The 13167-nt window shown below is 39.8% G+C and overlaps 1 protein-coding gene across 2 annotated transcripts in view; it reads right to left on the bottom strand.

Moving 5' to 3' along the window:
* Dgkepsilon (diacylglycerol kinase epsilon) overlaps positions 1 to 8924 on the bottom strand; it is a 107115-nt gene extending 98191 nt beyond the window's left edge. For both annotated transcript variants that reach the window (XM_067272324.1, XM_067272327.1), the window contains exon 1: positions 8687 to 8924. In XM_067272324.1, the coding sequence (XP_067128425.1) occupies positions 8687 to 8723 (37 nt within the window). In that variant the 5' untranslated portion in view covers positions 8724 to 8924. The remainder of the gene's footprint in view (positions 1 to 8686) is intronic.
* Positions 8925 to 13167: the final 4243 nt, after the last annotated feature.

Raw genomic sequence — 13167 nt, 5'->3', positions numbered from 1 at the left:
ACCGTCAGTTTAAAAAAAAACACCGTGTATATATTTTTTCCGCTATTTATTTTGTTTATTTATCTATATTTTGCCCGTTTGGGCGTTTTCCTTTAATTTTTATATTTATTCCGAACACATTTTATGTTCTATATTTAATGTTCCATTTTTTTGTAACCGAGGAAGATCGTTAAAAACGATTGAAAACGTTATTATTTTATTAAATTTTGCTGGATTGGTAAAGGTGTAGTTTATTTAACTTATTCTACTTCCAGTACATAGTTTTATATACCTATAAATAACTACAGACTAATATGTAGAGCCTATATATGAAAACTGGTAAGACCGATAGCCACTTAGCCACTGATTATCCGTCCTTACATTATTATAATATATTAATATAAATTAATCAGTAGAATTACCTTTGCTTTTATTTAACTTAAAGATTACATTATAATTATAATCTAACTAAACATTTAAAGTTAATTATCTCTATCTCAAGTGTTAAACCGAACCAAAGTTAAGTTTACTACCTAAATGTGTAAGAAGTTTTACTGATTTATAGTGACCAGTCTAAATAATAAAAGCTTCTTAAGTATTTTTTAAAATGTTTTATTTCATTAAAAAAACATAAATTGCAGGATAGATAAATAGACAGATAACACTATTGCACCAAAAATACATCCACGCTGGATCCGCGCTGGATCCAGCTGGAATGATTTCAATCCAGCAAAAATCCAGCTGGATTCAAAACACTGCTGGATTGCAATCCCTAGCATTATCCTATGGGCAAAAAGGCAATTCCCAGGCAAACCAATCTTTTATAAATTCATCATTGTATTAACTCTTTGGGTTAGGTGGGTTAAAAACTGTCCCACCTTTTGCTTAGCTTTTTATGCATGGTGGGATATATTTTAATCCACTTTGAAAAGTCGAAGTTACTCATAGTCATACAGTTTAATATTTTATTTAAAGCGTTTCATTCAGTTGGCAAATGTTTTTTTCCCATTTTTTATATTTAAAAAATTCTGTGCAACTAAGAGAAAACTTCTCTACCTCAAAGAGTTAAGAATATCAAAATTTAAATTTGTCACCAGATCTGAGAATCCTAGATTGCCACTGTGGTGATAATCTCTAGAAGGTTAAGTTCAGTGCTATGTTAAAAAATGAACAAGGAAACCCTCAAAGAAAAATGTCTGAAGTCAAAACTGTACATGAAGCCCCTAATTCAAATTTTCCTGGGCTCAAGAAGTTATAATTCGCAACTATTATTTTAATACAAAGTATAATGTGGCAATGTGACTGGATTTTTAATACTTTTCTTATGCTTATAGGGTTTCAATTTAAAAAAATTGTAGACCTATAAATTCCCACTGTCATCCATCTTTCCTTAATCTCAAGAATGGTGTTAGATAAATGAGACCAGATATGGAAATCTTAGGGGCAAGAGGCCCTGATTATCTATATATGAACGTCTGATACAAACCAGAAGTTACATCATTTCATGACACTATACATGAACTTCCAGTATAAACTGGAAGTCATGTGATTTCAATTCAAAAATTTTCCTCTGAAAGCAGTTAGTTAGATGACTAGCATGACTGCATTGCTAATGGAGAAGTATGATGTACAGGGGCAAGACACTACAGTACTAATTTGAGGTGGAGAGCATATATATTAATTAAATAGATTAAAAATATGATTAAAAATTGCAACCTGGCATTGTGACAATATCACAATAAAATAATTGCTTGTTCTTTATTCTGATTGTCTAAAATTTTAGCAATTTTCTGGAAATCTTAGCTTATTTAAATGAAATATACAGTATCCTCTCCATTAACCAGAACCAACTGAAAAAAAATCAAAGAAATAATATTTTAAATAAAAATTAAAATAAAACCAATTTCTAATGAAAATGTAAGTTTAAATCTGGCCTACTGTGCCATGAGTAAGCCCCACACTTCATACACTACATTTGTCTCCTATTGCCATTTAACTAAAATTGCATACCGCATTCACAAAGATGTTTTTATATCATAACCATGTTACGTTAAGTTTGTCTTTATTTGTCTTAATTGGGCTGTAATTTTCAAATTATCTGTCCATCCTTCATTAATCTTGATAATGGAGATAGATAGATGATAATCGAGACCAGATATGAAAAACCCAATTAACTACATACAAACTTCAAGTCTGGATTAGAAGTCATAAAGTCATATGATTTCAATTCAAAATTTTCTCAAGAATGGAGTAAGATAGATGAAAACCGAGACCAGATACGGAAAGCTTAGAAGCCGGAGGCCCCAATTAACTATACACAAACTTCCAATGCAGACAGGAAGTCATGTGATTTTTTTAAATTAAATGACAATTAAAAAACACAGCCTGGGATTGTGACAACGTAACAACAAATAACTGCTCGTTTACTTTTAATCAGTGTTCAATCTTAATATCAAGTCATTAGAGTTTATGGTACGTTATGATTTAGCATGAGATATAGTATTAGGTCTACTTTTAATAGTCTCTCAAGGACCCAGAAACTACAAGTGCATTTCCTATGTACGCAAGCTAACAACATACAGTAGAGTCTCCCTAGTTCGAACTAATTGGGACCGAACCCCATTCGAATTAGCAGATTTTTGGATTAGCCAAATAATTGAAATAATGCAGAAGCAAGCAGTAATTTATATAGATCTAACACCATCAATGATGTCAGCACCCCACCTGGGACAAGGATGAAAGTGCAACAAAATTGGCAGTAGAAATTGGAGTAGGCAAAGCCACAATAACCAACCAAAAAAAAAAATTGCACAAAGATCAAGCAGTTTTGTGCCTCTACTTCAGAAAAATCAATTGAAAATTGACAAACAGCAAGGCCCTCAATGTTTGACAAGCTTGATAAAGCTGTGGCCGCCAGCGCCAGAGATCCTGAACACTGCCTGGCAACACTTGCCGACGAGAGTTGGCCGGCAACGTGAAAAAGGAAGCGCGAAAAGTTCGCGGGTTTTTGCCTGGATGTTGGCCGAGGATGTCGGTGACAGTTCTCACCTTTTTAATAAAGTTTTTTGTTACTGTTCGTGTTTGTCTGCTTAGTTCTAAAGATCAGTAGGAACGAATGACAAAGTGGTGACCCGAACGTGATGCGATTAACGAACTACCTGGACTTTCGACTAAATTGGATAGTGAACAACTCTGTGTCTATGAAGGAACATTTTTAACAGGACATGCAGGTATGATCAGTTTCTGAATCGTAAATTCAATAAGACGACTAAGAGTGCGTGACTCGGGCTAAGCCTAATCAAAGACTATCCCGCTTTCCTTGTACCCGCATAGTTAGGCGCCCAAAATGGCGGAACAGAACGAGTTGGAAATCGGACGTGTACAGGCAAAAATGCCTATCTTCACTAAAACCAACATCAAATTATTTTTTGTGCAGCTAGACGCAGCTTTTGCCATTAATCGGATTACAAGTGAGAACACTAAGTACAACTATTTAATCAATTCCCTGGACACGGAGATTCTATCTAACGTCAGTGACTTAGTATTTGACCGTCCAGCCAAGGCTCCATTTACTAAACTCAAAGATCGACTCCTCGAAATTTTTCAGAACTCCACTGCTAAAGAGGCTAAAATTCTGCTTGAAGATCTGGCGTTAGGGGATCAGAAACCCAGCGTTTTACTCCGTAAAATGAGGGAGCTTTCAGCAGGCAAGATTACCGAAGAATTTCTTAGAAACTTGTGGCTCCAACATCTCCCCAAAAATATTCAGACAGTTCTGGCTGTTAGCGGTGATGAACTAGACAAGCTAGCAATCCTTGCTGACAAGGTTGCTGAACTTACAGAACCAACCCAACTGGCCAGCATCAACTTAGAAGCCGACAATCCCGTAATCAAAAATCTCGAAATGCAGATTTTAGAACTCACAACGAAGGTTGCAGAACTTAATGTATCGCGTACTGCTCGTCCCCGTTATCGTAGTAGGGAGAGAAACCGACATGACCCGAATTCGAGGTATCGCATTAGTTCACGCCCTCGAGGAAGAAGCCTCAATCGTCAGGGATATTGTTACTACCATGATAAGTTTGGATCAGCCGCTAGGAAATGTCGTTCGCCGTGTTCCTTCGACCGAACTGCATTACGATCAGGGAAACGAGCGCAGCCAGCTGCAGTAACGGCCTGTGGGTCCAGCCTGGCTCCTAAATATAGCCGTCTGTTTGTGTATGACAACAAAACTGGCCTAAATTTCTTAATTGATTCTGGAGCAGATTTATCGATCATTCCCAATCGCACTAAGAATCAGCCTACAAAGGTTGAATTGTATGCTGCCAACGACTCTAAAATCTCGACGTATGGAACAAAGGTGCTAGAACTTGACCTGAACTTAAGACGTTCTTTCAGATGGGAATTTACCATAGCTGATGTGCAGAAGCCTATAATCGGTGCAGACTTTTTGGCCAACTTTGGACTCATTCTCGACATCAGAAACAGATTACTGGTTGACCCCCTGACTTCCCTTACTACACGAGGAAGATATTATACAGGACCACCTACTTCGGTCAAAACTATAATCAGCAATTCCCCAATGCAGGATATTCTCAAGGACTTTCCACATCTCACTCGTCCTCGACCGTTTTCAGATAAAGTCAGGCACAACACAATGCATTATATTGAGACACACGGTCCACCCGTATTTGCCAAACCCCGTAGATTGCATCCGGCTCAGCTGCAAGTAGCAAAGCAAGGATTCCAGCACATGATGGAGTTAGGTATATGCAGACCATCAAAGTCCAACTGGGCTTCTCCCCTCCATGTGGTGCCGAAGGGCCGTAACGATTGGAGACCTACTGGAGACTATCGTGCCCTGAATAGGATAACTGTTCCCGATCACTATCCAGTGCCACACATCCACGATTTTGGTCAAAGTCTACATGGAGCCCGAATATTTTCCAAGATTGATTTGGTTAGAGCCTTCCATCATATACCAGTGAACCCAGATGATGTGCCTAAGACAGCCATTACAACGCCATTTGGGCTATTTGAATTCGTTTTCCTTCTTTTTGGTCTCTGCAACGCAGCCCAATCATTCCAACGATTCATGCACGAAGTTCTGAAAGGCTTAAACTTTTGTTTTTCATACCTAGATGACATCCTCATTGCTAGCACTTCGTGGGAGGAACATAAGATGCACATGCGGCAAGTGTTTCAACGCCTTGACAAGTACGGTCTGCAAATCAATGCATCCAAGTGTACTTTTGCTGCCCCACATGTATCATTCTTAGGATATATGGTGTCTTCCCATGGCGTTATGCCACTTCCAGAACGTGTATCTGCCATAACTCAACAGAAGCGACCACAGACCCTCAAACAACTGAGAAGGTTCTTAGGCATCTTGAACTTCTATTGTAGGTTCCTACCCCATGCGGCCCATCACCAAGCTCCTTTACACGATCCTACTTAAAGGAGCAAAGAAAAACGACCAGCGCGAGATTAAATGGACTGACAATTCGATTCAGGCATTTGAGTCATGTAAGTCACAATTAGCAGATGCCACCTTACTACATCATCCTTCACCAAGTGCTACCCTTGCACTTCACGTCGATGCATCCGATTCTGCTGTGGGCGCTGCCCTTCATCAAGTTACAGCACAAGGTCTCCAGCCACTGGCGTTCTTTTCCCGCAAACTGAGTAACTCTCAGCGTCAGTATTCTGCATACGACCGAGAACTTTTGGCTGTGTATTTGGCTGTGAAACATTTCCGGTTTATGCTGGAAGCACGACAGTTCACCATTTACACAGACCATAAACCATTAACGTTTGCCTTCCAGCAACGACACGATAAGTGTACACCCCGTCAGCTGAGACATCTTGACTTTATAGGACAATTCTCAACAGACATCAGACACATAAAGGGGATCGATAACGTTCCAGCTGATGCTCTTTCCCGTATTGAATCAATTAGTAGCCCATCTATAGATTATAGCAAAATTGCAAAAGACCAACAGCAAGATCCTGAGCTCCAGTCTCTCCTGACTTCAAGTGACTCATCACTTGTACTTAAGAAGTTTAAACTTCCTGATAGTGATGTCGAAATTTACTGTGATGTATCGACAGGTCGCATTCGTCCATACATTCCGCCTAGTTATCGTCGCACTGCTTTCAACACTGTCCATAACCTGTCCCATCCAGGTGTAAGGAGCTCAACAAGATTGGTAAAAGCAAAATTTGTTTGGCTATCCATCAGTAAAGACTGCCAGACATGGTCTCGCACCTGCATTTCTTGTCAACGGTCAAAGATCCAGAGACATGTCGCTAGCCCTTTGGAAACCTTTCCTGTTCCAGACGCTAGATTTTTAAATATTCATATTGACATTGTTGGTCCATTGCCACCTTCCAACGGCTCAACATATTGCCTCACAATCATCGATAGATTTTCTCGTTGGCCTGAAGCAATCCTGTTGCCAGATATAGCAGCTGAAACAGTAGCTTCAGCCAGGGCCGGATTATCGAATAGGCAAAGTAGGCAAATGTCTAGGGCCCGTAATTCGGAGGGGCCCAGCTTCAGTGCAGAAGATTTCTGTTTCAAAACGAGTTAAAAATTATGTAAGAAATTCGATAGGACAGAAAAGGCTGTATTTAACAATTCCTACTAAGCTCCGCTCGACTAGCCGTTGCCTAAAAAAAAAAAAAAGGTCAACAGTCACCCGTGCGTCAGAAGTAACGTACTGTACGCCACAAGATCTTTTCTAAATCTAAACTTATACGTCGTGACATCGCATATTCGATATAGCGTTCAAGTTGCTCGAGTGTGAAAATATTACAATTCAATAGTGTTTTATAAAAGAGTTAAAAAGGGTGACACTACGCTGTGACTTGGGGTGACACCACGATATCCGCACCGGGTGTCACCCATGCTAGCTACGCTAATGTCACATTATATAAGATTTGTTTAGAAGCAACTTATTTAAATGGGGCCCCAATTTAAATTTTGTCTAGGGCCCGCTAGAGGCTTAATCCGGCGCTGGCTTCAGCCCTGTACTCAGGCTGGATATCTCGCTTTGGAGTGCCTGCCCAAATAACATCTGATCAAGGACGGCAATTCGAATCTGGCTTATTTAAATCCCTCACTCAACTTCTTGGTACCCAAAGAGTTAGGACAACAGCATACCATCCAATTGCAAATGGCATTGTTGAACGCTTTCATCGTTCACTTAAAACTGCCATCAAGTGTCACTCTACTGAAAGATGGACGGAAGTGCTGCCTACAGTCTTGTTAGGATTACAAACTGCGCTCCGTGAAGACATCAATACTACCGCGGCTGAGATGCTTTATGGCACCAGCCTCCGACTGCCTGGAAAGTTTTTCGTCCCAGGTTCTCAGGACGTCAATCCATGTTCTTTCATCGAAAAACTCAGGACGATGATGGCAAACTTAAAACCAGTGCCTGTGGTGCACCACTCCTACCGCAACCCATTTATCCATAAAGAACTGCAGTCATGTTCCCACGTATTTCTTCGCAATGATGCTGTACGGAAGCCCTTGCAGCCTCCATACGATGGACCCTACGAAGTCGTGTCACGTGGTAGCAAGACATTCACTCTATGCATAAAAGGAAAAGAAACTGTAGTTTCTATTGATCGACTGAAACCGGCTTTTATTCTCGCAGCGAGTGAGTCGGACCAGTTACCCCCAATGTCTCCAATGCCAAGACCAGCACCAACTAAACATACCACAGACAATCCAGCCCTAACGCGACAAACTACCACACGCTCTGGCCAACATGTATCCTTTCCCGCTCGTTTCGTGTCGCAGACACTGGGGGGGAGTAGCTGTGGCCGCCAGCGCCAGAGATCCCGAACACTGCCTGGCAACACTTGCCGACGAGAGTTGGCTGGCAACTTGTAGAAAAGGAAGCGCGAAAAGTTTGCGGGTTTTTGCCTGGATGTTGGCCGAGGACGTCGGTGACAGTTCTCGCCTTTTTAATAAAGTTTTTTGTTACTGTTCGTGTTTGTCTGCTTAGTTCTAAAGATCAGTAGGAACGAATGACAAAAAGCCTTATTCATGTGGTTCACTCAGAAAAGAAAAAGTGGAATACCTCTATGTGAACCTCTTGTTAGAGAAACTTTCCTCTCTGCCGACCAAAAGACGTTCGGACTCTACTGTAGTTTGTTTCATACGTAACGATGTATGTCATTGGTTTATCCATTTATCCGGCATCAATCAATCCCCACGATGCCGGTTAACCGAGAGTCTACTGTATATATAATATTTACAGACAGTACTTTTGCATACATTTTACTTAAAAGAATCTATTGTTGATAAAAACTTGTTTCATACGTAACGATGTATGTCATTGGTTTATCCATTTATCCGGCATCAATCAATCCCCACGATGCCGGTTAACCGAGAGTCTACTGTATATATAATATTTACAGACAGTACTTTTGCATACATTTTACTTAAAAGAATCTATTGTTGATAAAAACTTGTTTCATACGTAACGATGTATGTCATTGGTTTATCCATTTATCCGGCATCAATCAATCCCCACGATGCCGGTTAACCGAGAGTCTACTGTATATATAATATTTACAGACAGTACTTTTGCGTACATTTTACTTAAAAGAATCTATTGTTAATAAAAACTTCCATCCAAACATTTAAATTAAGTGTGTTAAACTACTATAAATTTAGGCAAAATATATTTACCACATTTATGACGAAACAGCTTCTTGTTTACAAACATTTCATCATTTCTTGCTTGCACGGACTCTTTATATTATTATTAACCTTTCTTTAATTATTATTATTATCCTTCCAAGGAAACGACATGTTTATAATTAAATTCGCAAGATTTATAAACAGCATATCTGCACGTAAGGATGTTTTTATCATAAGAGTAACGTTAAGATTTTATTTTTAAAGCGTTGCAACCGAACGTCAAACGGTATCTCCGATCGTCTGTTTTTTTTTTTTCTTTTCTTTTTTTACTTTGCATCGATATCTGTGAACTTCATTAATCTTTTTGAATTGATTTTAATAAGTTTTAAAATATTGAAAATATTTATATAATATTAGAAAGATATATAAATATTAAAGAAAGCTTGAAACTGTTTTTACCGATGAGCCAGTCGCACTGCATGATGCCAACTTAGGAGTTTTCCCTAAATTTAGGGGGAAATCAGCAGAATGAGGGAAATGTAAAAAATCCTCATATTGGTTTTTTTAAAATTCTTTTCGCCCTGGAGCACTAAAAGAGTCTTTTTTTTAGTAAGCCCGTTATGAGTTCGGCCAGGCCCACAATGAGGCGGCTGGACAGTGAGGAAAGGACGGGCCGACATATCAGGTCGAACCAACCCCCGCCCCGAAAAATTCCTGGAGATTTTTCGACCCAGTCCGGATTCGATCCTGAGTCCCCCAGAGCGGTAAGCTGCCATCTTGACCGCTCGGCCACCCGGCTACCTCCCCATATTGGTTAGAAGAGTTTCGGTGACGAATAAGAGCTTCCAAAAGTTACATGACATAAGATTGTTCTCTCGGCGAGATCCGAATCGAGTCGATTCATCACATGATGCTTTTCCTCAATTGCGATCACGCCGTCGCGCCCTAAAGTAAAAATTTGTGTTTCTCTGGTTTGTCAAGACTCATACTTTTTGTAAGCATTGCACTTGGAGCAAAGCTATTCAGGAGAAATTTGTTTTAGTTTTTAGGGAAACGCTATTAGTTTTAGGGAGTTTTCGCGACAGAAGGTTGGCGACTGCTGGATAGTAAATCAAAGTATCTGTTTGAAACAAAAACTATTAAACTATGTGCATGTCGTACACAAGATGTTAACATGTTACGCACATTGATCATATTCTGTGACTTAAAAGTGAATGCTTTTTAAAATTGCTTTAGCTTTATATACGTGTATATATATGTGTGTGAGTAAAGGGAGATTATATCATTCTTGCGCATGTGCAAATCGACTATATGTCCATTTTAAACATCTTTCAATACAATATTAAGTTTAACTGTAATTTGAATTAGAGGAAAATTTCAATATTGGAAAAGTAAATATATAATGTGGCTGATAATTATAATAAAAATTCCGTTACAAAAACAAAAACAAAAAATACCAACGGTAAAAATACAGTAAAATACAAAAATTACGATAAATTATGTAAAATAATCAGTAGCTTTAATTTGACATTATTTTTTGTTTGTATTTTGTATACTAATAGTTCCAAATAGTTCCTGTGGCTACACACCATATTTCTAATGTATATTTTTGTATAAATTTATATTACTTTAAAATTGTAGGGGATAGCATAGATTGCACTCTATGGAATTGCGGGACTTTGAGTATATATTTGAATTCAGGAGACCGAGAAGAGCTCAACGATACCCTACTTTTGGACCGGAGACGAAAAATAAGAAAGTTATCACACTTTTTAAGTTACCATATTTATTCAATGCTATCATGAGACAGCACCGTAGTTGCTAGTGCTGCCATCTCGCGGTAAAGTCCTTCCTTTTATTCAAGAACTACCATGAATCAATAACCCCGCGTTTCTTTATGCAGCGCTCGAGAAGCGCTTTACAGCGAACACACTGAAACTGGTTTCTAACTGGCCAACACTGCTCGTGACGTCATTTCGCTACACTCTTGCTGCATAAAGGAACGCGGCCTAACTAGTGTTTTTAAACAATCGGCGGCCTGCCGGCGGCTCCCCTCCCGGGGGAGTCCGTCGAACGCCAGTTCCTTTTCTTCCTCTTGTTCAAGCATCGCGACTCCCGATCGCGATAGCGCGGTCGGTTCGTAGTACTAGCCGACCGCGAGCAATAGCGAGACTGAGGGGCCGTAGCCCCCCGAGGTCGAGTTGCGCGAGGGTGTGTGAAAAAGACTTAATTCGAACTGCAGACGATCAGTGTGCTCATGGAGACGGCCGGATGGCCGAGCGGTAAAGGTGGCAGCCTACCGCTCTGGGGGACCCGGGATCGAATCCGAACAGGTCGAATAATCTCCAGGAATTTTTCGGGGGGTGGTCCGTTCGGATATGTCGGGCCCCGTCCCTCACCACCCGGACGCCCCATTGTGGGCCTGGCCGAACCCATAATGGGCTTTCTAAAAGAGGCCCTCTTAGTGCCCACAGGGCGGAAAGAGTTTAAAAAAAAAAAAAAAAGTGTGCTCATGGATCAACATCTGCCTCTGTATATATGGCCGACTTGCCGGACTGCCTGTTAAACACGCGATAGGCTTAGCGGAGAGAGCGACGCGACTCCCGATCATCGCGCGATCGCCGGAAAAAAGTATAATAACTTTCTTATTTTTGGTCTCCGGTCCAAAAGTAGGGTATCGTTGAACTCGTCTCGGTCCCCTCAGTTCAGAAATATACTCAAAGTCCCGAAATTCCGTAGATGGTAATCTATAGCATCCCCATTATTATTATTAAGTTATCAGGAACACGTCAGATGCGAGGCGAGAGAGTAGTCACGTGGCCGGATGGCATCGAGAAATGTCACGTGACACACTTCGTCCGCCGTCCAATGTGCCGCCCCGCGACGAAAACAAGCTTAAGCAATGGTGTCTCGAACGGGGTACAATCGGTAACTAGTCCTATGATTTTTTTTGTTTATAACACTTTATATACGGATCGCCCGGAAAAATGCTATGCGTTTTTTGAATGTCTATTAAATATACCTTCTTTTTAAGAAATAATATTTAAAAAAACTCATATTCCCTTAAACTGTATAATTACCATTAGTTGGCATCCTCAAAGAATCCTGTATTACGTCGAGTTAACATACATTATTTTATGATAAATATTAATATTTTAAATTTATCATTTTTTTTATTCTGGCACTATCCCACAGACGAGTACAAAAGTTGTTAATCTCTACAATGGAATTTTTTAAAAAAAACGAAGTATCGCGCATCCATTCGACCAATTATTGGAAGTTAACTTAATAGCTAATATTGAAAGATTAATCGCGGGCCGGATCCGGCCCGCATGTTGGCCATGTCTAGTATAGTCTATAGGGCCTTTTCCCATATATGCTTTTCGACTTTCATGTATATAATTCTAGAAATTAATAAGGAAAGACTCACAATAGACAGACGCCAGAGGGAATTTATATGTAAACATAAAATCACAATTATGGGCTTTTTTTTAAACTCTTTTCGCCCTGTGGGCACTAAGAAGACATTTTTAGCAAGCCCATTATGGGTTTGGCTAAACCCACAAAGGGGCGGGGCCGAAAAAGTGCTGAGGATTTTTTTGATCCGTTCGGATCAGGATCCCGGGTCCCCTAGAGCGGTAAGTTGTCACCTCGCCTACTCGGCCATCCGGCCTGCAACATCGACGATCTAATGGTGTTGTATTTGGTTTCAATTAAGAAATGGCCCATGGTAATTTAAATATTAAAAACATATAGAAGAATAAAAAAAAGAAGATTATTTTGAATTCTTCAATATTTTTGTAGTAAGTATTCCACTTGGTTTATGTACTTGTCAATAAATTATGAAAATTGATTTTATTCGCTTAAGATTTCTACACGATTGCTTCGGTTCAGTTACAAAACGTGTAGAAAGAAGACTATAGTCTACACCAGCGATTCTCAACCTTCTTAGCTCTGCGACCCCCCAAATAGTAAATATATATAAAATTAATATTTCGCGACCTCCACCCAAAGGAATAATAACAGTAAGCCGAGATCGAATCCGAACAGGTCGAATAATCCCCAGGAATTTTTCGGGGGGTGGTCCGTTCGGATATGTCGGGCCCCGTCCTCACCACCCGGACGCCCCATTGTGGGCCTGGCCGAACCCATAATGGGCTTTCTAAAAGAGGCCCTCTTAGTGCCCACAGGGCGGAAAGAGTTTAAAAAAAAAAAAAACAGTAAGCCTTACTATTACTAATTGAATTTTGACTGTAATTATAAATGTAAATTTTTTTAAAATATTATATAATCACATTGCACTAATTTTATACATTAAGAAAATACCGACAGTATAAAAAGTGTAATACAACTATTCCCGTTATTTTATGTCGCTGCGTTTATAGCGACGGGTACGAACACGCATGTATGACGTGTACTGTACTGTACTGTACATACATGAGCAATTTACAAGTTGCAACTTGATGTGTACGTGCTGGGGGTCGCGACCCCCAGGTTGAGAAATGCTGGTCTACACAAATGATAAATAT

Source organism: Centruroides vittatus, unplaced genomic scaffold (genome assembly GCF_030686945.1).
Source record: "Centruroides vittatus isolate TY-2023 unplaced genomic scaffold, ASM3068694v2 contig_436, whole genome shotgun sequence".
Taxonomy (NCBI): domain Eukaryota; kingdom Metazoa; phylum Arthropoda; class Arachnida; order Scorpiones; family Buthidae; genus Centruroides; species Centruroides vittatus.
This window is presented reverse-complemented; position numbering and strand designations above follow the sequence as displayed.